Raw genomic sequence first — 24,495 nt, forward strand, 5'->3', positions numbered from 1 at the left:
AATGTTGTGTTACTGACACTTTTCTTCAAAGGGCCTGGATGTGATGCTGGACCCTTTCTTATTTCTTAATATTGTAGCCAAAAGCCCCTCCCTGGATGGAGTCAGTATGGCAGGACCAGGCTCTTCCTACCTGCTAGTGCCAGCATCTCCCTACCGCACACAAGACTTGTTCATAAACAGCCTTCCATCATCCCTTCATCTCCTAGCCCTTGATTTGTTAAAGAGATCTGATTGGCTAAAGGGATTGGGAACATGATACGCCGCTTTTCACTGGGGCCAGTTCTAATCTGTTTCCACAGTGCAATAGCGACCGAGGCTTGCTACCATCCCAGATCTTTAATGGACGGTGCTGCGAGATGAGTTGTGTTGCAGTCCTACTGGCAGGGAACAAACGCCCACACCACAAAAACCGACCACAGCAATGGGGCACCCGTGGTTACTCGAGTTACTCAAGGAAAGGAGACCAGCGATCTGTTCTTCTCCCTTGCAGATGAAGGTTGCAACATAGTCAGGGAGAGAGGCTTGAAGGGTCACTCTGTTATTCTCTCTCTCCGCCCTGCCCCCCGCCCCCGGTTGAGTGGATAGAGAACGTGCAACTGCTGCAATTGTCAAGCCGGCATCTTTCCCTAGCAATTAGGTCTGTAGATAAACAAGTATTTAATGATCCAGTAATTGGTTGCCTCATCTAACTTTGTCAGGTTGACTGTATTCTTTCCCCCTCCTTCCAGAGCGTTTTTCCTCTTTCAGCCACGACAGAGAACACACTGTAATTCCATTTCCCCCACCCTTGCCAGCTTCTCGCAACAATTTCCAAGGAGAAGCGGGTGGGACGAGCCTACTGATATTAACGGTCTGCATTGTAACTTGTTAAGCACTCCTGACCTCAGGTGATTATTTGAAGCCATGTCACGACTGGAGGGTGATGAAGAGTGGGGTGTTTATGTTTTTAATTTTTGCTGATGGTTGATAAACTTAGGCGGAGGGTTGCTTTCTCTCTCGCTGCGTTTGTAGTACTTCTGTACGTGCCTCTTTCGGCTGTCGGAGCAACGCAAGGATTCTTGAAAGGTCCTAGCGTAGAAAGCGAAGGAATGGGCCGGAAAACGTGTGGGGTGGTAAGCGCAGCCTTACTTTTCACCAGAGGCGGGAGGAGCCATAATACAGACAGCCAGAGGAAAATATGAAGAAAGGTAAGGGCAAAGAAGTAAAGAAACGACGAAAGGAAGATAAACTACGGAGAAGAAAAAGAAATGCATCTTGGAGAGAATCAAAGGGACAGAGAAAAAAGAAACATTACAGAAGGAAAAGCAGAAAATTAAAGTGCAACCAAGACAGAGTGCGAAACACTGATTCTCCCCCACCCCTTAGGCTGTGGCAAATGGGGAAGGGGAGGGGGCGGAGCGGGACCTACCAATAACTCTCAGAGGGGGGAGGAGGACATAATGACATCCTTAGCTTCCAAGCTGCCCAGCTTCCCTTGTCACGTCACGCTCGCCGAGTGCTCGGAAGAGAGACATCAGGAAGGGAGAAGGTTCCAGCTCGGCGTACTCGCATGTGGGGGGTGGGGAGGTGTGTCCCTGCCTCCCCTCCTCTCCCCGGCGGGATGGTGCGTCCCATTTCTTTGGAGGGAGGGGCGGCAGGCGCGGCGCCTCCCCGCTCAGTGACACACGGACCCGGCGCTGGGAAAGAGAAGGAGGCGGAGGTGGCGGTTGCGGAGGGAGCGCTCGGGAGTCGTAGCGGCGGCGGCGCCTCCAGCATGGCCGGGTCCACAGAGGCGGCCGCTCCGCCACCCCTTTCGTCCGGTCGCCACCCTCCCTCCTCGTCGTCCCGTCGCTGCTGCTGCTGCCGCCGCCGCCGCCGCCCGGCTATGCCCGCCCTGCCCGGCTGGCTGTCGCTGGGCTTCCTCCTCTCCCGCGTCTGCTGCGGTGAGTCGAGAAGAAACTTTCCGCGGAGGGGGCGGTGGCGGCTCGCCGGACCAAACCAGTTTGCCTGTCCGAGCTCGGGGCGAGAAGAGGCCGCAGCTGTGGGAGGGGGAGGCAGAGGCGGCGGCGGCGGGCGGGACTTTGGAGAAACTTTTCTGCTCAATGAGAGAAGTTTGTGTGCCTGCGAGGGGGCGGGGGTGGGCCCGGCGGAGGGGAGAGAGGACGAGCCCCTGGCTGTGGCGGGAGAGGAGCGCCTGCCTGCCGCCCTTCCCCTCCCCACACGCGAGCGGCCCCGGTAAAAGAACCGGCGCCGGGCGTCGAGCCTCTCTCGCCCCCCTCCACGCCCCGCTTGGACGCAGCGGGCGCTTCATTTTCTGCTCGCAACGTGGTGTCTCTATGTCTTCATACGCGCCCGACTACGCTGAGGTGTAGGGCTTGGGGGCGTGGAGGGACGCTGGTGGGGCCGGGCCGGCCGGGGCCGCTCTCCTTCAAGGGGCGCCCTGTGAGGGTTCAGAAGGGGGCGGCTCCGAGTTGTGGGGCTGCGAAGACCGGCCACTTATTTTCGGGTTTCGGCCTCTGAATCTGAGCCGAGCGCCCCGAACTCTGGACTCGGCTTGGCAGAGGAGCCGGAAGGCAAACGCGAAAGTGCTGCTGAGGCACTTTCGGGGCGAGAGTGAGAAGCTGCCCGGAGTAATTAATTCATCGTGACAACCGCGATAATAGCGCCGTAGCTAGAACTATTACGTTGTCGCCGGCCTGAGCCCTTCCCGTAGGCGACTCTCTAGAGCGCTGGTGGCGGTTGGACTCGGGCGTGCGTGAGTCTCGAAGCGTGTCTCTGGGTCTGCATGTCAAATAGAGGGCTGCCTCGGTGGGGTGTGCGCCTCCGCCCAGCGTGCAGGGGCGAGGAGGCGGCGGCGGAGTGTGTGTGTCCCGCCGCCTTGTTGTGGCTTGTTGTAGGCGCTGTTGCTGGGAGTTGGAGTTGTTGGGATTCCACTTGTCACTGGGAGCCGCCACCGAGACCGTTATGTCCGGCATTCTGGGAGCTGTGATGGGCAGGGCTGGTTGGAGGCTGTCTCCGCGCTGTCTGGGTTGATGACGGGGCAGCCGTGACTTGTAGGGAGGACAGGCGGGTGTCATTATGTAGCTGGCCACCGCCCTATAAAAGCATCTCTGTCTGACTCCCGCGCCCTGTTTGGAGTGGGGGGTGGGGTAGGAGACCCCCTGACTCCAGAAGCAACTGGTGTGCTGGGCTGGAATTGGCTAGTCTGATCTTGAGCAGCAGGTGCCGCAGCAAATGCGAATATGTGTGGATGACTACCCTTCCTCGAGCTGTTCCTTTCAGGGTCTGCTCAGTATTACCCCACCACCACCGTCCCGCTTTCTCTCTCCCTCTCTCCCTATCTCTAGTCCAAAGAATCGAATCTAATGTTGGAAGGGAGTTATCACAGATGGGATTGCAAAGGCGGCTTCAATTTTTGTTCTGGGAGGGCTTGTGTATGAAGTGGTTGCTGAAAATGGTACGTTTGGGAGAACTGGGGTGTTTGTGTTTTTTTTTTTTGGTTTTTTTTTTTTTTTTTTTTGCAGTTCAGTTTCAGTACTACCTCCTCTTCTGTTCTTGTACAGGCTTACTCAAATGTAAGCACTATGGAGTTACTTTGTGCCCTCCCTTTTGCCCAGATATTAGTGCCTGAAGAAGGGCTTTGAAGGGCTGCACATATAAGATGTCAAGTGGGGCTGATGTGTGAATAGGCTTTGGGGAGATGGAAGCGACTTGCAGTGGGATTTAGACAACTGCATTGTGATTCTAGCCCAAGACACAAGGAACTGAGTGAGTATTGTGTGCACTACTACTACACTTTCATCCATAACAATTGTAATTCAGATCCTGAGGAGCAGATAAGACATACTTTGAAGGGAGGGCTAATAAACAATTATTGGAGCTTGTCAGAGGACAGTGGATCAACTTCCCCACCTACTGTTGCTCTTTAGAGTTAGGTTTGATTAAAATAGTACTGAACAAGTTTGACCTAGTGGAAAAAGCAGTGAAGGGTGGAACATGACTTAAATTCCTAACCCCTGCTAAACCCCTCCCCTGCTCACTGGGCAAAGAGGCACCTTTTACTGTGGTGATTCTCTTTATTTAGCAGGGGGAGAGTAACTGGCCCTATCCACCCCCAGCACAGTACCTCCAGTGACTGTTGCTGGTGTCTATCTTGTGTTTCTTTTTAGAATGTGAGCCCTTTGGGGACAGGGAGCCATCTTAATTATTCATTCATTCATTTACTATTTCTCTGTGTATTTCCCTGAGCCATTTTTGGAAGGGCGGTATAGAAATTGAATTATTATTATTATATTTTGCAACGATATCTATAATAACCAACAGTATTGATGATAAAATTCTGGCATCCCAGGTCCTTGGGAAGGACTCAATGTCTGGATAAAACAAACCAGTCAATAACACCTGTCTGACTGTGTAAACAAGTAATAATAATAATAATAACAATAAATTGTAATTTCTAAAAAACATTTTGTAAACAAAGTTGTAATATATTTATAAGTCGCAGCTTTTCTTGAATCTAGCATAAATAGGTTTTCCTCCTGCTTCAGGGAAGTGAAGTTTATGCTATTGATGTGCAGTGTGACTTCATGACACATACCAGTTTTTTGTGCACACTGTTCTGTGTTAAAGCACTGGGGAGAAAGTGATATCTGCAAAAGCAGGTTCTGTACGGGTCTGTGCTCAGACAGCTGTTCATTTATTGCATGGACTGTCATTTTGTGTAGCCATGAGAGTGGGTGGGGGATCAATACTAGCTTGTGTTGTGTGGCTTGCAAACTGGGCACTCCTGAGCCCCATAATGTCTCTTTTGTGCAAGCATATTTGAAGGCAGCATCAGAATGGTTAACAAATACAGACAATTATCTATTTATTGTATGGAACTAAAGTTAGTGTGTAGTTTTCATCATAGGCATTAAACCGATGCTTATAATGAATATAAATCCCAAAATTGCAAAAATGTGCATGTCTGCCTTCCCCCCCCCCCATAGGACTCTTAAGGATATGAAATACCTTGCGAGATTTCCTAATTGAACTTCACTGCTAGTGTTTCTTTCTTAAATGCTTGTGTTCCTATTTTGAAGGGCTCTGTGTATAGTGAGGTGTTGCACATAATTTGCAGCATAGACCTAAAATGCTCCAAGCACTCCAGAAGCTAGTCCTCAAAATATAGAAGTTGGCCTGAAATTTCAACAGCAAATGACATGGAACATCACTCTTCTTTAGCAATATGTTGAACATTGTTGCTTCATCTCCATTGATAGTTAGTTTGCACCTAGTTCTGCTTTGTGTGTAAGATTGGGCCGTTAGTATTACACAGATGCTAGCCAACCACCACAGAATAAGCATAGATGATGAATTCATATTCTCTCCTTGTGCCAAGCTTGAAAAGGCATGAAGCAGATGGTAGACAGCTCAAAAGTATTTTCCTCAAGCTTTTCTACGAGGCAGTCACATGAGACCAGATCAAAAATCTTGCTGATGTCCAAATAATGCTATGCGGATTGCATTTTCCCATTGCACTCTAACAAAATTATCTTGTCAGTGAGGGAGATTGAGTTGGTTTGAAACTAGAAATGCTGCCAGATTCAAAACACAATGAAATTGGGTTCTGCAGGGACAGATTATTTTATAGAAGATAGAAAAGGACATGGTGGAAATGATGAGGGTTCTGGTGGATTCCCTATCATCCCACAGGTCACGCTAGTCCTATCCAAGCTGAATTTCTTCAGTGTGTAACAGATTGGGAAGATTCTGGTCAGCATCTGGCCTGTACAGTGAGGAGTTGACCTTTCTGCTGTCTTCATGGAATTGTCTGGGGTTGAGGAGGCTTGATATTTGTGCAGTAAGACTGTAAACCCTGAATGCCTTTGTATAATTTTGGGAACATCTATGGCCAAACTCAAGGCAAGTGATTATTTTTACGCTGCATACTCTTATACATTCCACCCAGTAGTATTTGGAGCTTTTTGCCAGCCTGTTGCCTATGTAATTGAGGATTTGGCTGCTTCTGGGTGATTCTGTGGGGACAAAGTAAAGGCCTATTCCTCATTCATCCACAGACTTCCCAGAATTCTCTAGGCTATGGTGTGCACTGATGGCTTTATCAGTGTCCTGATGAAGGGATCATCATTTTGATCTATCAAAAAAGTAAGTGTTCCACCTGCATATACCCTGCTTCCTACCCTTCACTACCAATTTCAGTTTTTGTGTAGACATATATGAAGCTGCCTTATGCTAAATCACATCTTTGGTCCATATAGGTCTGTGTTGTTGACTCTGACTGGCAGTAACTCTCCAGAGTTTGACAGTGATCTCTTCCAGCTCTACCTGAAGATTCTGAGGGTTGCAACTGGGGGTCACCTGAGGAGCATGTAATCTACCACTGGGGCATATGAAACTGCTGCCAGTTGAGTCAGAGTGTTAGTCCATCTAGCTTGGTGTAATGTCTACAACAACTGGCAGTGGCTCTTCGGGCAGGATTTTTTCACAACCTTACCTGGAGCTGCCAGGGATTGAACCTAGGACCTACATGCAAAGCAGATGCCTTACCACTGAGTTACGGCCCCACTGAGTTATAGCCCTTTCTCACTACAGTGTCAGAAATTTTGTAGAAATTCAGTTTGCAATTTTGGGATGCCAGCTTAAGCTGTGAAATTTGTATTAGTTTGCTCTTCCTTACCCTAGCAAATCAGTTCTTGAAGATATGTGATGAGTTGTATTCCTCACTACTTCCTCCTTTCAAATCAATTGTTGGTTGTAACAAGGCTGGATTTGATTTAAATCAAATAAATTGATTTATTTCAATTTAACCTTCAGAGCCCTCGGATAGGGTGATATAGAAATGCAATATAATTTAAAAAAAAAATCATGATCTAAATCACTACCGTATTTTACGGACTATAAGACGCTACGGACAATAAGACGCACCTTAATTTTAATCCAGTTTTTCAGAGTTTTAACATATTAAACTGTTAAAACATATAAGACACTCCTGAATTTTGGCGGATATTTTTCGAGGAAAAAAGTGAGTCTTATAGTCCATAAAATACGGTAGCTGTGAAAATTGAGGAGTCCTGATTTAATTCACTAGTTTGGAAGTTTCTACTAAAAGTGCATTTTTCTTGTTTGATATAGTCGTAATACCTGTTCACTATTTAGGTATAATGTAGCTTTTCATTTTTAGCAGGCAAATGCACACTATATTGTAAAGCAAGGATTTTTCTCCCTCGAAGTAGGAGGTCACAGCTCACAAAGGGTTAACTTCCACTCCTTGCTCCCGATAGACAGGAAATCTCAGGTGTTTTTCAAGTAGCTGAAGTCTGTCCTGAATCATGAACAGAATGATTTGGTCATTTTACATAATACCAAAGTCAGTTAAATCAGATACTTAGTTGATGTGACATGAATCCTCTCCAATCCAACTACAGTCAGTCAAGGATATTTGGGGGGTATTTTGCCATGTTGTATTGGGAGGGCCAGCCAGATCTAATGGCACAGCAGGGAAGCAAGCTGCCTAGAGAGCAGGAGGTTGTTGGTTCAAATCCCCACTGGTGTGTTTCCCAGAATATGAGGAACTCTTATATTGGGCAACAGTGATATAGGAAGGTGCTGAAAGGCATTATCTTATACTGTGTGGGAGAAGGCAATGGTAAACCACTCCTGTATTCTACCAAGAAAACCACATGGCTCTGTGGTTACCGGGAATAGACTCAGACTCAATGGCACAACCTTTTCTTCCTTTTCATTGAGAGGGCCACAGCTTCCACCAAACAGACGTTTCACATAGGGAACATAGGAAGCTGCCTTATAGTGTGAGCCAGACTATTGGTCTTTTGACAGTGGTCCTCCAGAGTTTCAGACAAGTCTTTCCCTGGAAAGATGGAGATGCCAGGAATTGAACCTGGGACCTTCTACATGCAACCAGATGCTCTACTACTGAGCTATCTACCTATCCCTCTAAAATGTATTAACATTTGGTATGTGTGAACAAATGTGTGTGTACATAACTTTAGCAGAGAAAAAGGGATGATTTTGAGGTTTATAATGACAAAACCTTTTTTCATAATCTGACTCACTTGAATTATATACATATCTCATCTCCATATACTTCTGTAAACAGCATGTTCCTCTGTTAATATTGTCAGAGCCTCCACAAGCTCCTGTTAAGGGTGAGGGTGCATTTTTGGTGTTGGGACCACAAGGCATGCCCAAAAATTGCAGGGAGTACTTCAGATCAGCCCATCAGAACAAGAAAACACCCCACAGAAGCAGAGAGCTCACATGCCACAGAATGCTTGAATGAAATTCTGAAAGGAGGGTCTTCTCTCCAAAGGAACACAACTAATAACATTGAATGTTTAGCAGGTGAGAGAGAGAACTGGAAAAACAGGGTGAAGGAGAGAGTAAGGAAAACAATTATTGTTAGCCGCCCAGAGACGTAAGTTTGGGCGGGATATAAATTTAATAAATAAACAAACAAACCATTAATGGTGGGTGATGGCGGTTCTTAACTTCCACAGAGCACAGGCTGGAGCGGGGGAAATGCCCCCCCCCAACCTAATCATAAAAGAAATAAGGAAAGGGGGGGCGATGACACTGCAGGCATCAAAACATATACCAAATAAGAAAACAAAACTATTCTTACAGGATCCTCCCAAACCAACATTTCACCTTCTTGCTGCCCATTAATGCCCTTTTCTGTCTCTTCTTCAGCAATAACACACATAATGCTGTTGCTGGTTACACTTGTAGTATTTGAACATTATCTGGGCTAAATTATTCAGTAGTGCTACTCAGGAGTTACTCTATAGAAGCTGAACTACTTAATTTAGTATGGATGTTGTACTATAACTGAAGTATTTCAAAGCTAGGACTGTGTATGCCAGTAAAAATTGGAATTCTGTTTTGGAATTAGCAACTCTTATCACAAATTTGGTTCAGATTGGGGTCCACAAGTTAGATCTGTTGCACCTCAAATGTTCATGCATCCATCATCTTGGATTGGGATAGATGACATTATTACAAACTACACCATTGAGGTGTCCCTTTGTGTCACTCTCTACAACTGTACCAAATTTGATTGAAATAGGTTAGATAGTCCTCAAGTTAGTGCACTTGCACCTCAAAAGTTCACACATCCACCATCTTGAATCAGGGTGGATGACATCACAAACTATACGATTAGGGCATTCCTATGTGTCCATGCAGTTGTAGCAAATTTGGTTCAAATCAGTTAGGTGGTTCATAAGTTAGCCCAGTTGTGCCTCAAAAGTTAACACATCCAACATGCTAAATTATTATTATTATTATTATTATTATATTTATTCTTTATTTGATTTCTATCCCACTCTTCCAAAAATGGCTCAGGGCAGTTTACACAGATAAATAATAAATAAGGGGATGACATAAAAATAAATAAATAAATGGATGAATCAGGGTGGATGACATCACAAACTACGCTGTTGAGGTACCTCTATGTGTCCCTACAACTGTACCCGATTTGCTTCATATTGGTCCAGGTGTTGTGAAGTTGATGGGTGGGGGGACACACGGACACACAGACAATGCTGGGTGATCTCATAAGCCTACTGGAAAGTAAGTTAAAAATGTCCTCATTAGACATTCAGAATGTGGGAAGGAGGGGGGACTAAACAGACCTTCTAAGGGAGTTCCACAAGGAGGGAGTTGCTGCATTTTCATGATCATTCAACATGGCCAACCTGCCACTGTCCAAGATCTGCACATGTAGGAGGATCTCCATCTCTGATCTTATAAAATGGGCAGATTCATGTAGGAGAAGGTGATTCTTAGAGTAACTTGAACCCAAATGGTAAATGGCTTTAAAAGTAATAACCCACATCTTGAACTGTGCATGGAAACAAAATGGTAACCTGTGCAGCTCATGAAAGATTATTGGAATATAAACTATGAATCGTGACTCTGTCCAATCCAGCAGTATTCTGGACCAGCTGAAGTTTCCAAATGGTCTTCAGAGGTAACCACATGTAAAGTGTTTAGTAATAGAATTTAACAAGGATATAGATCACTTTGGTCAGTTCTGCCTGTTCCAGAAATAGGCACAGCTTCTGCATCAACTGAAACTGGGCAAAAGCTCCCTGAGCCACAAGAGAACCTTTGGCATTTTGAGGTATAATGCTGGGTCAAATAAAAGACCCAATGTGCGGTCCAGCTTCTTCAAAGGGAATGTAACCCCATCAAAAGCAGATTAATGTACCTCTTGGGCGGGGGATGTCCAGATTTAATTTCGGCTTGTCAACCTACATCCACCTCTTCACTGCCTGTAGAACTGGTTTAGTACATCAAGCGCTTCTGCTGGAGATGGCACAGATATATTTGACATCTAACCCATGCCAAACTCCCAACTACTTCCTCCAACAGTTCCATATACCATAGACATTAAGTTGCATGGGCAACAGCATGGAACTTGTAGGGGTGGGGGGCATGGGTTGACCAATGTCCACTATTTTGAACAGGAATTCCCCAGAACTACTTTCTGGAACCAAAGAGCAAAGAGCCCTCCGCAAAACAGGGCCTCCTAACTTAATCCTTACAAGATAGTCCAGAAGGATACCATGGTTGATGGTATTGAAAGCCAGAAGAACCTACAGGGACACATTCCCCATGTCTAGCTCCTATCCAGAGCAACCAATGTGGTTTCAGTCCTAAAGCCAGATTGAAAGCGGTCAAGATAATTTGTTTCATTCAGGTATCTTTGCAGCTGAGACAACATTACCCACTCAAGTACCTTGCCCAAGAATGGTGAATTCACCATTATCACAAAGGAGTGGGACCAGGAGATCTTTAGGGGCAGACAATGGCCTGTTCCTGGCCTGATGGCACCACTCCCCTTTACCAATGAAGCATTAATAACTTTTTCCGAGGAATGGGGAGGGCATCCTAACTTGACGGGTTGTCAGCCTTCTAATGCTTCAAGACAGGGCCAATCAGATTTCAGATCTGTATATACTATGCTGCTCCAGCCACACCCAACGGGGTTCCAGTTCCTGTCTTGCTTCAAGACAGTCCACAAGGTGCCCAGTCTCTTCTAGCTTCTAGCTGCCTTAGGCTTGTTTTTCCTTGGCTATGCACTACCTTTTTGGTTTGTGTCTCCCCACTTGTTTCACTCATGGAGCTTTCACATTGTGGCAACATGCTGAAGGGCGCCCTTTCAGAGGGCCCCCTCTCAGAGGCTATGTTGGCACCCGCCTCTGTGGTGTCTGGGACCGCTGCCATGTGCACTGCTGGGCTTTCTGAGGGAACGATTGCTAAAAGCTCTGAGATTGCTCCATGCCTAGAGCTCGTTCCGCCACGAAAAGCGGCAAAGAAGACCAAATACTGAAAGTGCCCAGACGTGGCCTAAAAGAAAAAGGAATGCAAGCTGGCTTCCGGCAGGGTTCCGCTTTGTGAGAGGCTTCAGCTGCAGGCAGTACGGGCGTGGCTATCTCCAACAGTGTCTGAAATTCCTGCCAAAACCACGGCAGCCATTATGGTCTCTCCTCAGCCGTGCCTGTTTCTAAGGCTTTGCCTTCGGTCTTGCTGCTCGCTCCTTCTGCACTCCTACAGGGGGTGCGCTCAGAAACGCCTGAGACTGTTACTGGCTCTAACAGTGAAGCTTTGTCAGCTGGTGAGTTGCAGTAGTTGGGGGACTTTGTTAAAAAAAAAAAAAAAAACACAATGTTTGTCTCTGGTGTCTCCTTCGTTGGAACAGTTGGGTTCTTCAGGGCAGGTAGCTGCCCCCTGGGTGTGAGGGGGCTGCCTTGCGGGGTGGGGGGAGTGGCATCTGAAGCCCTGGCTAAGCACCCTAGGTGCCCTTCCTTTTCTTCTTTCCCCGATTCAAGTCCTCAGAAGGGCTATTCTGCAGAGCAAGCGGTTTCAGTTTCCCCTCCTCCATAAAAGAAAAAGAGTGCCACTGTTGGATGAGGGCATTAGGGCACCTAAACGCCCTCTAGTGGCTCCTCTGCCAGCAGCAGCCTCTTCTGTTGTTACTGCTGTGCCTCCACCTCATCGCTCTGCTGCTGTTTCTTCTGACGCAGAGTCCTCTGAGTCAGAAAAGGAAGAAGGGAATTGTCTGATGAACAAAACCCTCCTCCAGAGAAGCCCAGCTCTTCTCGTTTGTTTTGCTTGTCAGAGTTTGAGGTTTTGTTGGCCAAAGTGAAAAGAGTTATTAAGGATGTGTCCCCAGAATCAGGGGTTCCTTCCATTTCAGGTTTGGATCAAGAGGTTTTTCCCCCTCTACCTTGGCTTCAACAGCCACGGTTCCTTTTCCTACTCTCTTCAAAGATGTAATGTTAGCAGAATGTGGGGTGCCTGTTACCACTAAGCCTGTTTTGACTTTTCCTAAGAAATTATATACTCCCGCCTGACATCATGTCTTTGATAGCTACTCCCATTGTAGATGCTCCTGTGGTGCAATTGGTGTTGTGTGCGTTGCTGAATAAGGAAGGCGATTAGTTTTTTAAAGTCACCTGAGGAGAAGGTGGATCATCTACGAAAAGGTCACGAGCCTCGGCCACTGTCATTAGAGCAGTCACTACCAATTCAATTTTTGCTAGGGCGTCCATTATTTGGGCGAAAGAACTGATAAGATTGGTGCCTCCAGAAAATGTTAAGCTTAGGCAAGGTCTTTATAAATTGGTCAGGGCATCTGCTCTTATGGCTGCCTCGAGCCTTGATTGTCTGCAACACGCCTCCTGTGCAATGGCTGCAGAGGTGGCGGTCAGGAGAGGCTTATGGCTGAGACATTGGAAAGTAGACACAAAGGCTGCTACTCTCTTTTTAGGAGGGAAGTCATTTGGAGAGTCATTAGATCTGGTTTTAGTTGAAACCCGTGACCAAAAAAAAGCCATGCCTATGGGGTGAGGGGAAGCTCGTAGGGGGGTCTAGGGGTAATTCCTCATTTCAGAGTCCCTTTCGTTGCTACAAGAATTCATCCCGCGCAGGTTATGCTGGCTTCAGGGCCACTGACAAAGACAAAAACAACCGAGGCTTGGCATTCAGAGGGTCCTGGAGACCATCCTGGTTCGGCAGGAACGGGACAGAATAATAACTGATTGGGTTCCTTCACCAACAGCGCAGATTCCAGAAATCATAAGCAATGACTCCGTCCCGGTTAGGGGCCATCTCCTGGACTTTGCCAGGACCTGGGTGCTGATCACCACCGATAAGTGGGCTATTCGTACGGTTACCCAGAGTTATTTAATAGATTTCGTATCTGTTTTCCACGACTTTCTTTTTGTAACTCCTGTCTCCAGACAGTGTTCCGAAAGGCTTCTGATGGAGCAGGTTATTCTTCGTCTGGTACAGATTTGGGCCATAGAGCCGGTTCCTACGACGGAATCATGGCAAGGCGTGTTTTCTTTGCTCTTCTTGGTTCCAAAGAAGGATGACACCTGGCGTGCAGTTCTTGACCTGAAATGTCTAAACTGCTTTGTGAGGAAGCAGACCTTCAGGATGGAGTCGTTAAAGTCCATCAAGAGATTGGTCCACCCGGGGAATTGGCTTTCATGTATAGACTAGTCAGAGGCTTATCTGCACGTCCCAGTTCACCCGAGGTATTGTCATTTCCTGAGGTTTGCTTGCAATCAACAGCACTTCCAATACAGAGCATTGGCTTTCGGCCTGTCATTGGTACCCTATTTACAAAATTGATGGTAGCTGTCATCGCGCACGCCTGGGAATCCAGGCCTATCCATATTTGGACAAAGTGTTGATCAGATCAGTGTCCTACCATCAAGCAATCAGCGATGTCACCTGCATGGTCCATATTCTGGAGGAACACGGTTTCATTATCAACCGTTTGACAAGTCATCTTCAACCGTCTCTCATTCTGCTACATCTGAGAGTGCTTTTCAATATGGAGTTGGCGTTAGTATCTCTACCAGTAGAGCATCAGAACAAGCTCAGAGAGACTTGTCGCTCCTTGGATGCTGAAGAAGAAAGGGGACCTCATGTCCCTAGCTCAAATTTTGGGACACTTGATTGCCTGCCTGGACTGTACTCCCTGGGCCAGATGGCATTCAACACCTCTCCAATGGTTTCTTCTTCCTTATCAATTAGCGATCATGGAAAAGCAGCATTTGAAGGTTACTCTTCTGTCCAAGGTCAGGGAATCCTTTTGATGGTGGCTTTCTCCTGCACTGGAGAGGGATATTCCTCTTGATACTCTACTAAAGGTTGTGGTTACAACAGATGCAAGCCTATCTGGTTGGGAGGCACACTGTCTAGATCACCATGCTCAAGGAATATGGCTGGAAGAGGCTCTCCAGTTCAATATCAATTGGCTAGAATTGAAGGCCATACGCCTGGCTCTGTTACAGTTCCAGGGGCTAATTCAGAACCGTCATGCCTTGGTCAGAATGGACAATGTGATGGCCAAGGCCCATGTACACCATCAAGGCGGCAAGAGGTCGCGAGTGCTTATGCAGGAGGCGGATCACTTTATGGCTTAGACAAAGTTGAACCTGAAGTCAATAGTGGCTGAACACCTGAGCAGGGAGGATAATCAACTGGCAGACTGGCTAAGTCGCCAGTGGATAGACCTGGTGGAGTGGTCACTGCTGCTGGCGGTGTTCGATCAGATTGTACACACAGGTATGGTCCTCCTCAACTAGATCCTTTTGCAACCATGCACAATGCCAAGCTCCCGAGGTTCTTTGCCAGGCATCACTGCAGTCAGGCAGAAGAGATGGATGCTCTAGTGTCTCCCTGGCCTCCGGAGTTGCTGTACACCTTTCCTCCGATGCCAATACTAGGTCTGGGGCTGTGGAAGATTGTAGTGGAAAGGGTGGAGGTCATACTCATTGTTCCATATTGGCCATGCAGACCTTGGTTCTCGGAGCTGGTGTCCATGTCAGTTCAACCTCTGTGGCCACTTCCTCTCAGAAAAGACCTGCTTTCCCAGGGTCCTCTCCTGCACCTGGATCTCGGCTGGCTGAGACTTCACGCCTGGAGGTTGAGCTCAAGCTCTTAGTGGATAAAGGGTATTCCTCTCGGGTTCAAGATACCATCCTGGTGTCCAGCAGGCTGTCCACCTCTCGCACATATCAACTTACCTGTCCTGCCTTCTGTTCTTGGATAGCAAAGCACGACATCCTTCTGACTTCTGCTGGAATGTTAGAAGTTTGGGGGTTTCTGCAGTCTGGTTTAGAGAGGGGTCTTCGTCCGAACACCTTAAGGCAGCAGGTCTCTGCTCTATCGTCTGTTTTGGACCTCAGAGATTCTGGTTCTTCATCTTTGCATCCCCATATTAGTCAGTTTTTGAAGGGAGCGAGTAATTTGGCTTCTCTCCCTGTCCACAGGTTTCCCACTTGGGATTTAAATAAGTTTTTTAATACCTTGACCAAGGCTCCATTTGAACTTCTCAGTTCTATTTCTTTGAGGTATTTGTCATTCAAGGTTTTATTCTTAGTGGTGACGATAACCTCTTCTAGGAGGGTCTCGGAGTTGGCTGCCCTCTCAGTGAGAGATGAGTTGTGTATTTTTCGAAAAAGAGTCAGGTGTTTTAAAGTTGGATCCTACCTTCTTGCTGAAGGTCAATTCTATTTTCCACAGAAGCCAGGAAGTGGCGTTACCTTCATTCTGTTCCAAGCCCACGCATCCTAAGGAACGTGTGTGGCATAAGACGGATGTGTGAAGCAGGGTGGATTTGATTTAAATCAAACTGATTTAAATCATGATTTAAATCACGATTTAAATCACTATCGGTGGATAAAAATCAAAAAAATCCGATTTAAATTAAAAAAATCCGATTTAAATTAAAAAATCCGATTTTTTTGATTTAAATCGGATTTTTTTGATTTTTATCCACCGATAGTGATTTAAATCGTGATTTAAATCAGTTTGATTTAAATCAAATCCACCCTGGTGTGAAGGGCTTTAAGAAATTATACCCACCGAACTCAGTCTTTTAGGAAAACGGACTCTTCCTTTGTTTCTTCCTTTGTTTCCAAGCAGGCTCCCTTGGGACCAAAGCTTCTAAATTGTTTTTGGCCTGGTGGCTTAGGGCTACTATTGTCTTGGCTTATGAGACATTGAACCTACCTGTGCCCAGAGGTATCACGGCGCATTCGACGAGAAGTGCGGCTGCATCGGCAGCTTTCTCAGCAAGAGCTCCCCTGGAGGAGATTTGTAAAGCGGCCACATAGAGTTCTATTTCTCCTTTTGTGAGACACTATAAATTTTTTTCCTTTTATGATCCGTGGGCGGTTGGATGGACAATTCTGCAGCGAGTAGTCTAGGCATCCGTTCCCCGCCCTTGATTTCATTCAGCTTAGGTACGTCCCGTCAAGTTAGGATGTCCTCCCCATTCCTCAGAAAAAGAAACATTGGTAGACTTACTGTGAATTGTTCTTTTTCAAGGTATGGGGAGGGCATCTGGCCCTCCCGCGGATGCTGGGAAAGGAATGATATTCCTTAGGTGGCGGGGCTACTCCCAGGGTTCAAGACTGTGCTATCCCTGTTCTTTCTCTTCCTTTGGAGGTCTCTAGATTTTCCCTGGTTGACATTTATTCTGTTCTTGTTCATTCTGTTTCTCTGGTGGTTGAAAGCCAGAGTTTTTTCTCAGTGTGAGGCTACAGGTTTTTCGCTCGCAGTTCTGGAACTGGGTTGAGTGTGGCTGGAGCAGCATAGTATATACAGATGTGAAATCTGATTGGCCCTGTCTTGAAGCATGAGAAGGCTGACAACCCGTCAAGTTAGGATGCCCTCCCCATACCTTGAAAAAGAACAATTCACGGTAAGTCTACCAATGTTTCTTTTCCAACCCAGATGGCCAGTCCCTCCTCCAGCTGTCTTTATCAGACAGGCAGGGAAAGTGGGCACATTCACATGGATCTTGTCCACATTATCAGGCAAAATAATCTCTACACAATATGCCTATATGCAAGAGTTCTAACAAACTTATTCATTTCTTGGATGCCAAACCAGGTTTTTAGTTGTCATGGTGATTTTCTGGCCTAGAATTTTATTTTTCTCTGGTATCTGATACAGCTAATAATCTCAACTTCAAGTATTTCCAACCATAGTACTTTAAAGAATTCCATATTTCAGATCCCTAAATGCTATGTTCCACTGAGATCACAAAATAATTATTCTTGTTCAAAATAAGCCCTGGGGCCCTCAGCATTATCTTCACGTTTCTTTGTGCACATGAGAGGGTTGTTAAACATGAATGCATTTTGCTTATAACCGTTTCTAAAGTAAAGGTTACCTACAGTTGAATGTAGGTCTTAATTTAATGTAGGTGTTAGAAATGTTAAATTGTTGGTGCAAGAAGATGTAGGTTTTGTTGGTGTCCATTATAATGGTTGTGCAATGGGTCTGAGCGACTTACTGTCCTGCCAAGAGCTTGATACACTGCCTCCTTCTTACAGTCTGTGGCAGGCAATAATATCAGGAAAGGGAATTTTTCGAATCTCTGGTTATCTACATTCCGCTTGTGAGTCTCAAATTATGTAGGGATCCAGTGTTTTAGAGCATAAATGGGACTGGGCAGAATTTTATGGTTCTGATGTTAAGAACACAATCTTCAATAGTAACAAAATGCCTTTCTCCTTTTTAGTACATTTCATAAGGGAAAATGTCCTTTAGCTAGTGCAATAGATATGAACATAATTTTAAGGTAGATATTCAAAATGTTTGTGTGGACTAAATAGCAATTGCCATTAGGACAAGTGAAAGGGGAACAATATTACTGTGCTTGACTCTTTTGTTTAGTAAACAAAACTTTTTAAAAAGTAGGCCGTGTTAATTTTACATGTTACCTCAGAAGTTTTTTCAGTATCCAGAAGTATGTGAATGGAAATATTTTATTAGGAAAATTCAAAAAAGTACACGAATTTAAAGCTTTTGTTTTTTTATTGGAATACTGGTAAATCTTTTCAGGCAACTTGGTAGCATACACTTCCTTATGCTACATGGCGTAGTGGTTAGAGGGTTGGACTAGAACCACGAAGACCAGAGTTCAAATCCCCATTTGGCCATGAAGCGCATGGGGTGACTCTGGTCCAGTCATGTGTATATTAGGCTAACCTACCTCATAAAGTGGTTCTGAAGATAAACATAACCATTTACACTACTCAGGGCTTCTTGGAGGAGAGATATAAATGTAAAAGTAAAAATAAAATTTATAAGCTTGTGGCAGGGAATGGAGCATTGAAAACTTGACATACTAATTCTAACATGCCTCAAAGTGGTGGTCATTTAGAATTCATGTTTCATACAGATAGTGGTCATATCCATTCATTATGTTAATAATTAGTAGTAACCTTCAGGAGCATATTTTCAGAGGAGGCATGTTGGTCTGGATGTTGGCGACATTCTGTAATTTGGCCAGATCTTTTTCTCATTGTTTCCTGCACTGACTGTTATAACTGCCTTCTTCTTGGTCTTCCTGCTTCTATTCTTAAGCCCCTCTGGCTTCCTAAATGCTGCTGGCTGCTGCAGTCATTCTTTCCCGTACCATTCTCAAGTGGTTTCCCCTGAATTTAAGATGTTTTTACTTGCTTTCAGATGTCTCCATGGTCTTGCTCCTCCATATTTATCTTCTCTACTTTCTCTCTATGCTGCTTCCACTATATTTCCCCATCTGTATTTCTATGCCCTTGCAGGTCCTTGTTGCTGGAATGCCTCTCCACTTGATATTTAACTCTTTTCCTCTGCTTTTGTAACCAGAGTCGACACTCCAGAGACCCAAACTGAAATGATTTTGGAGGCAAACTTAATTACCGTAATTTGGGACAGAAACACTACATCGCCGTAAATGCTGTAGTTAAACAAATTAAATATGGGGTGTGGGGGGGCTCTGTTGCTTCAAGGTCCTCTCCTCAGTGGGGAAGGCTGGGCTGGCTCATTTGCTGCTGCTGCCGCCCCCTTCCACTTCCCCCAGCTTGCTCCTCTTCCACTCCTCCTCTTTTATAGCCTGTGGCATGCCAGCTTAAAATGGATTCTTAGACCCTCCTTGCTCCCCTTCCACCCTCCTCCTTCTCCATGGCCTGCAGTGCCACCTTAAAACGGACTGCTGAGTCCGGCCTCGTCAAAGTGTTGTTGCGCCCCATTGTCCACCACCGTGGCCACTGCCACCTCTTCCTCGACAGCCTCCTTCATTTCCATTTGTGAATAAACGCTGCATCCGGGGTAAATGCCGCAGGTGCCTTTAAACAACTTTTAAAAACTTACTCGCCACGATGTTTCTACCCAAAATTATGGTATTCAAAAGATTTAAATTAATCAACTTAAATATTTTATACACATAATATGTATGTGTATTTAAACCCCCACCCCCTAATCCTGAAAAAGGTGGCAATTCACAAGGGTAAAGATAAGCAAAACAAGTCATAAGAGTCTCACAAATTTTGTAGTCCATAAAATGGATGGTGCATCAGATCCTTCAGTTTTTAGGCCCTAATCTTCTGGCACCTGGTGCTGACTCAGTGGCTGAATGAAGAATAATTGAGAGCAGAAAGATGTTCTCTTCTCCTTTTTCAATAATTCAGATTTAGCTTTCTCCTGTCTCAAACTTTGCTCCTTCGTACGCCTAATTTTTTCACTTAAAGCCACAACCACCTCCTTTCTCACAGTCTCTCCTCAGAATTTTTTCTCACAGACTCACTCCTACAGCAACCCAAAGGTCAAAAACAACTCAGTGCACTCCCCATCCAATAGAAGGCTGTATATACTTAGGGTTATATCCCGCATTCTCTTTACAACACATTTGTTCACTCGGTTTTATCTCCTTTCCTCTCCTCTAGTTTGTTTCCTTTCTGACTAATGTGTGGTGTCTGTATCCTAGATTGTAAGCCAAGGCATCTTTCTTGATATTTCTGGGTGTTATAAATTACAATAATAATTGGATTGAATTAACTGATTAGCTCCATATTTGTAAACTATCAGGTGGAAATGTGGTTTTCAGTTTTTGTAACTTGAAATAATTTTTAAAATATAAATTGCATGCAAGCAATTTTCAGTTATTTAAATGCCCTGTAATATTTTTTAGACTGTTGTAATGAGTTTGAGGTTATGATAAATGTTTGCTGTCCAACTCCTTTTTTGGGCTGGGTGGGGTGGGGGCTACTTTCCTTAAGGACAGTAGTATTATAGGATCATCCAGCTCTCTACATCTGTGTGTGCATGTGCATCCCTATCAACTTTGCAATGCCTGGACCAATTTGGACAAAATTTGGTACATTTGTAGTGACACATAAGGACATCTCAAGGGCGTAGTTTGTGATGATGTCATCTGCCCTAATTCAAGATGGTGGACAGATGAATGTTTGTGCCAGAAGTGGGCTAACATGTGAAGATGGTAATTATCAGTTAAGATTATAGTGAAAGGAAAGTAGGAAGATTAGTTCTTATCAGAACGTCTTGTTTTATTAGATCACTGGCTAAAGGTCCAGGAGCCAGAGGATGTTTCTTAAATGGCATGTTAATGGCCCTGAAATACCCCTGGAAGGGAGTCATAAGAGTCTTGTAAGATAGCACGTACCCCTTCGCCTGATGAGAGGCACTACTGTGAGAGAGGTAGCCTTGCTTCCCTCCCCTCCAAATTGGGTGTGAGTGGTCAGTGAGACAGAACAGCAGTTTTCAGGTACTCGGTGTGAGCAGATGGACTGAGTTTGAAGAATCTGAAATTGAGAAACTGGACAGAGTTGAAGCACATTAGGGCAGGTCTTGACAGATTTTCTTTGAATCTAGGAGTCAAAATTATAGTAGATAGACAGTGGATACTTGACAAAATTACCTGTTTTAGTGATGGACACTGTGACAGGAGAGTGCAAATTAGATTCTCTTTATCTTTACATAGAGCAGAAACGGGTTGCATGGGACACATACATATTTTATTAAATCTGCATCTGAATATCCTAGTTTAGGTGCAACTCAAATTTAAACTGCTAAATTTCTAGGCACCATGGCTCATTGATGCATGAGATTTGTCAGTTCTTGCCTTAAGGCACAGGGCTGGGCTCTGGGAATTTGATACAACTGTTTGTTGATTTGGAGGAATGCTCTGCTATTTCAGTTCCCATCTGTAGCGAATAGCGGGTTTAAGCCCAGTCTTTGTCTCAAGGCAAGCCTACGTGAGGGAAGGAAAAATGCTGATTCATTCCCTCTATGTTTGCGCAACAAAGGTTGTTCCTTTAAAACTTAAAATTGGTAGAAAATATGCTGCCACCACACCCTAATTATTGCAGAGGTCCCCCCCCCCCCGATTTGGGTGAATGTCCAGGGAACTCTCTCTTTCTCATTTACCAATGGGAAAATATAAAATCCCTCCACGTGCAGCTTCCATGTGGTGGAAAAATTTGGTAGGTTGCTAAACAATTAACGTTGAGGCATGTTTGCATCAGAGCAAAGCCCTTTTTTCCTGAGTTAAAATCCACTCAAAGGTAGGTCAGCTACAAAGAACAAAAAGAGAAAAACTTGATTCAAAAATACTACATACTGCTTCAGTTTGAGGCTTTCCCAACCTTTAGTTACAGGTAACAGAAACACTAGGTATACAATAAGAATACTTCAAAAAGCACTCCAGCTGGTATTTGGAGTGACGCACTTTAAAATCGTGGTTACTCAGTTGCAAGGATGATTCAGAAAGCACCCCCAGTTGCAAGGAACCTTTAAACACCCCTTGACAGGGTCCAGGGACTTTTACAGAGCCCGGGTTGGATAAAAAGGGCTCAGGCTAGGGTTTCTTAGAAGGCTACGTTACAAATAAAATACAATAGACCACTTGTAAGGATTTGCAAAAACACAAAAATAAAGTAATCTAACCCAGGCTAATTAACACATGGTTCCCTGGCTTCCTTCCCCTGCAATCCTGTGTCTCAATTATCTGCAGATGTCCTTCCATGAGAGAAGTCTCCAGGCTGGCTGTTGGTCATGAGGCAGCAAGACTTCATGGCTGGTACTAACGAAGCCTGCTTTCTATCTTCTCTCATTGCCCTCCTGGCTCCTTCTGAGAACAAAGACCTCCTTCACGTCCTGCCGCCAGACCCTCTAGGTCCTAGTCACCGTGTGCTGAGTGTCAGGTAGTGACCTCTAGGGATCAGCCAGACAGGACAGGGTTCACTTCCAGTTCACTCTTGAAGGGAGGGCTGGTCACCACACCATCTAATTCTTAATTCTTAGTGTATATTTGTAAATGAAACAAATATTATGAGGATACCATAAGCCTTCAATCATCTCCTTTCCCAGAGGAAGCCAGAATCTGCACTGCACCTTGGATCTTCTTACTGCTTGGAGAATTGGAAAGCAGGCATATAACAGTGTGCAGCTGGTTCAAGCTTTATGTTCACAATACTGCTAAGAAGAAACCATTCCAAGAGACTAAATAATAGCAAGATAAACAGGCATTATACTTAATTTCCTATATTCCTATGTTTGTTTAAGAACGTGAATAATAGTTTCATCTTTCTGATAACTACTTAATCTGATTTCAACCATTATGAGCCCCTAATGTTCTGCTTGTAGTAATATCCAACCCATCTGTCCAATCTGTTTGAAATTTAGTTTTGAGCAACTAGACAAGCACTCACCTTTCCAGATTTGATGCAGATCCATTATCTAACCCCTGCTAACTTGGCAAAGAGGCACCTTTTAACATAGCGATTTTCTTTTATTTAGCAGGCGGAGAGTAACTGGCCCTGTCCACCCTCAGCACAGTACCTCCAGTGACTGTTGCTGGTGTCTATCTTATGTTTCTTTTTTGTTTATGAGCCCTTTGGGACAGGGATCAATCTTATTTATTTATTATTTCTCTGTGGTACAGCACTTTGAAAATAGGCCATTGCAAAGTTGGCTTGTCACAGCACTATATTTGACCAAGGATAACTTTCCTTTCCCCCTTTTTCAAATGTATAAAAAAAAATCGGACCCACAGAGCAGTACATTCTTGGGGGGGGGGGTTTGTGGGGGAGACCCATTAGTATTTCTTGAGTTATTAACCTTACATCCCCATTATAATAAGATAGTCAACTGAGGGTGCACACTGCAGCATATGTCAAATGACCTGATTGATTCTTAACTGTAGCAATCTTTCCCTTGGTAAAGATCTCTGTCTTTATCCTTAGTGGTGTGGTCTAGCTGAGCCACCATAGCAAGCTGAGTAGGGAGTCTAATTTGGTTCTTGTTCAGAGCAGAGATTACTGGCCCACTGAGCCTCTCTTTATGTCTGCAACAGCTGTCTAACAGTACAGTCCTTTGTTTACTCCAGAGTAAGTCCTAATGTTAAGCGTGAGGGGAAGTAATGGAAAGATCTCTGTCAGAAATTTAGATGTAAAATTTTCCACTTCTAAAATTTGTTTGGCTACTTGAAAAACCTTTTGAGACACAGTGTGGGAAATTATCATGATAGAAGTGCGCCCCCCCCCCGTCCATTTGCCAGTTTTTAGTTTCTTTTTGAAAATGCATCTCTTTAATCTCTGTAAAGACATGGGGAATAATGGGAAAAAATCTTCTAAAACCAGGATGTGGAGAGCTAATGACAATCTTTGTGCAAAAATAAAATGGTGGTATAATGGAAAGATTCTTTTTTAAAAAATGACAAGGAATGATGGAGCAATCTCTGTTAGTTCAAAAGATGTATATGCCACAATTTTTGTGTGTGTATGAATGCATTGTGGCTTACAACAAAACTCATTTTAAGAAATGATAAAACACAGTAGCCTCTAAAACCAGTGGTTCTGAACCTGGGGGCCTCCAATTGTTGCTGAACTCCTCCTCCCATCAGCCCCAGTCGCAATTTATTGTGGTTGGGGGGTTAATGGGAGTTGTAGTTCAGCAACATCTGAAGGCGCAATGGCCATTTTGGAGGTGGCAGCACATGCTCAAATGGCTTCTGTGAGGCCTGGCAAGGCCTAGGACCTCGCAGGGACCATTTGAGCATGCATGGCGGCCTCCAAAATGGCCACCGTGCCGATCTTTGCAGTCTTGAATGGGCTGAAAATCAGCCTGGGACGGGCTGTGGCAGTGACTGAAGAGACCAGTGGGGGAGGGGGAACCTTTGCAGGCAACCCTCCCCCCCCCCCGCGGCCATTAGGAAGCCCCCTGAAGGGGCTACAGGTTATTATTATTTCTTGTTTACACAGTCAGACAGGTGTTATTGACTGGTTTGTTTTATCCAGACATCGAGTCCTTCCCGAGGACCTGGGATGGCTGCATTTTATTGTCAATTGTTATAGATATCGTCGCAGAATATAGGCTGTTCCCAGTAAAGCTGCTTTTTGTAATTGGCTGATGGTGATTTCTGCAGGGAGGTATCCTGCCGCCCCAATTACTCGTAACTTTATGGCGCCAGAGCGGGAAAGCGGCGGGAGGGGTAAGTAAACCCTCCCGCCACTCTTAAAACTACCCCAACCCCCGAACCACCCAGGTCCGGACTGGTCTGGACCGGTCCGGAGGCCTTTTCAATGGCCTCTGGACTGGTCCGGGCCCATCCCTAGACCGTCACAGCTTCTCCAGCTGCAAATGGCAGTGAGATGTAAAGCTGGGTGTTTTTAATAT

The 24,495-nt window shown here is 45.1% G+C and overlaps 1 protein-coding gene across 6 annotated transcripts in view; it reads left to right on the forward strand.

Moving 5' to 3' along the window:
- The first annotated feature begins 1,424 nt into the window (after positions 1-1,424).
- NECTIN3 (nectin cell adhesion molecule 3) overlaps positions 1,425-24,495 on the forward strand; it is a 106,332-nt gene continuing 83,261 nt past the window's right edge. For 2 of the 6 annotated variants that reach the window (XM_053305640.1, XM_053305646.1), the window contains exon 1: positions 1,641-1,922. In XM_053305640.1, coding sequence (XP_053161615.1) covers positions 1,754-1,922 — 169 coding nt within the window. In that variant the 5' untranslated portion in view covers positions 1,641-1,753. Of the gene's footprint in view, positions 1,567-1,630; positions 1,923-2,066; positions 2,215-24,495 lie in introns of those variants that run through there. The other 4 variants (XM_053305642.1, XM_053305644.1, XM_053305645.1 and 1 more) reach the window with 4 other exon arrangements.

This window comes from Hemicordylus capensis, chromosome 3, assembly GCF_027244095.1.
Source record: "Hemicordylus capensis ecotype Gifberg chromosome 3, rHemCap1.1.pri, whole genome shotgun sequence".
Classification (NCBI taxonomy): Eukaryota; Metazoa; Chordata; class Lepidosauria; order Squamata; family Cordylidae; genus Hemicordylus; species Hemicordylus capensis.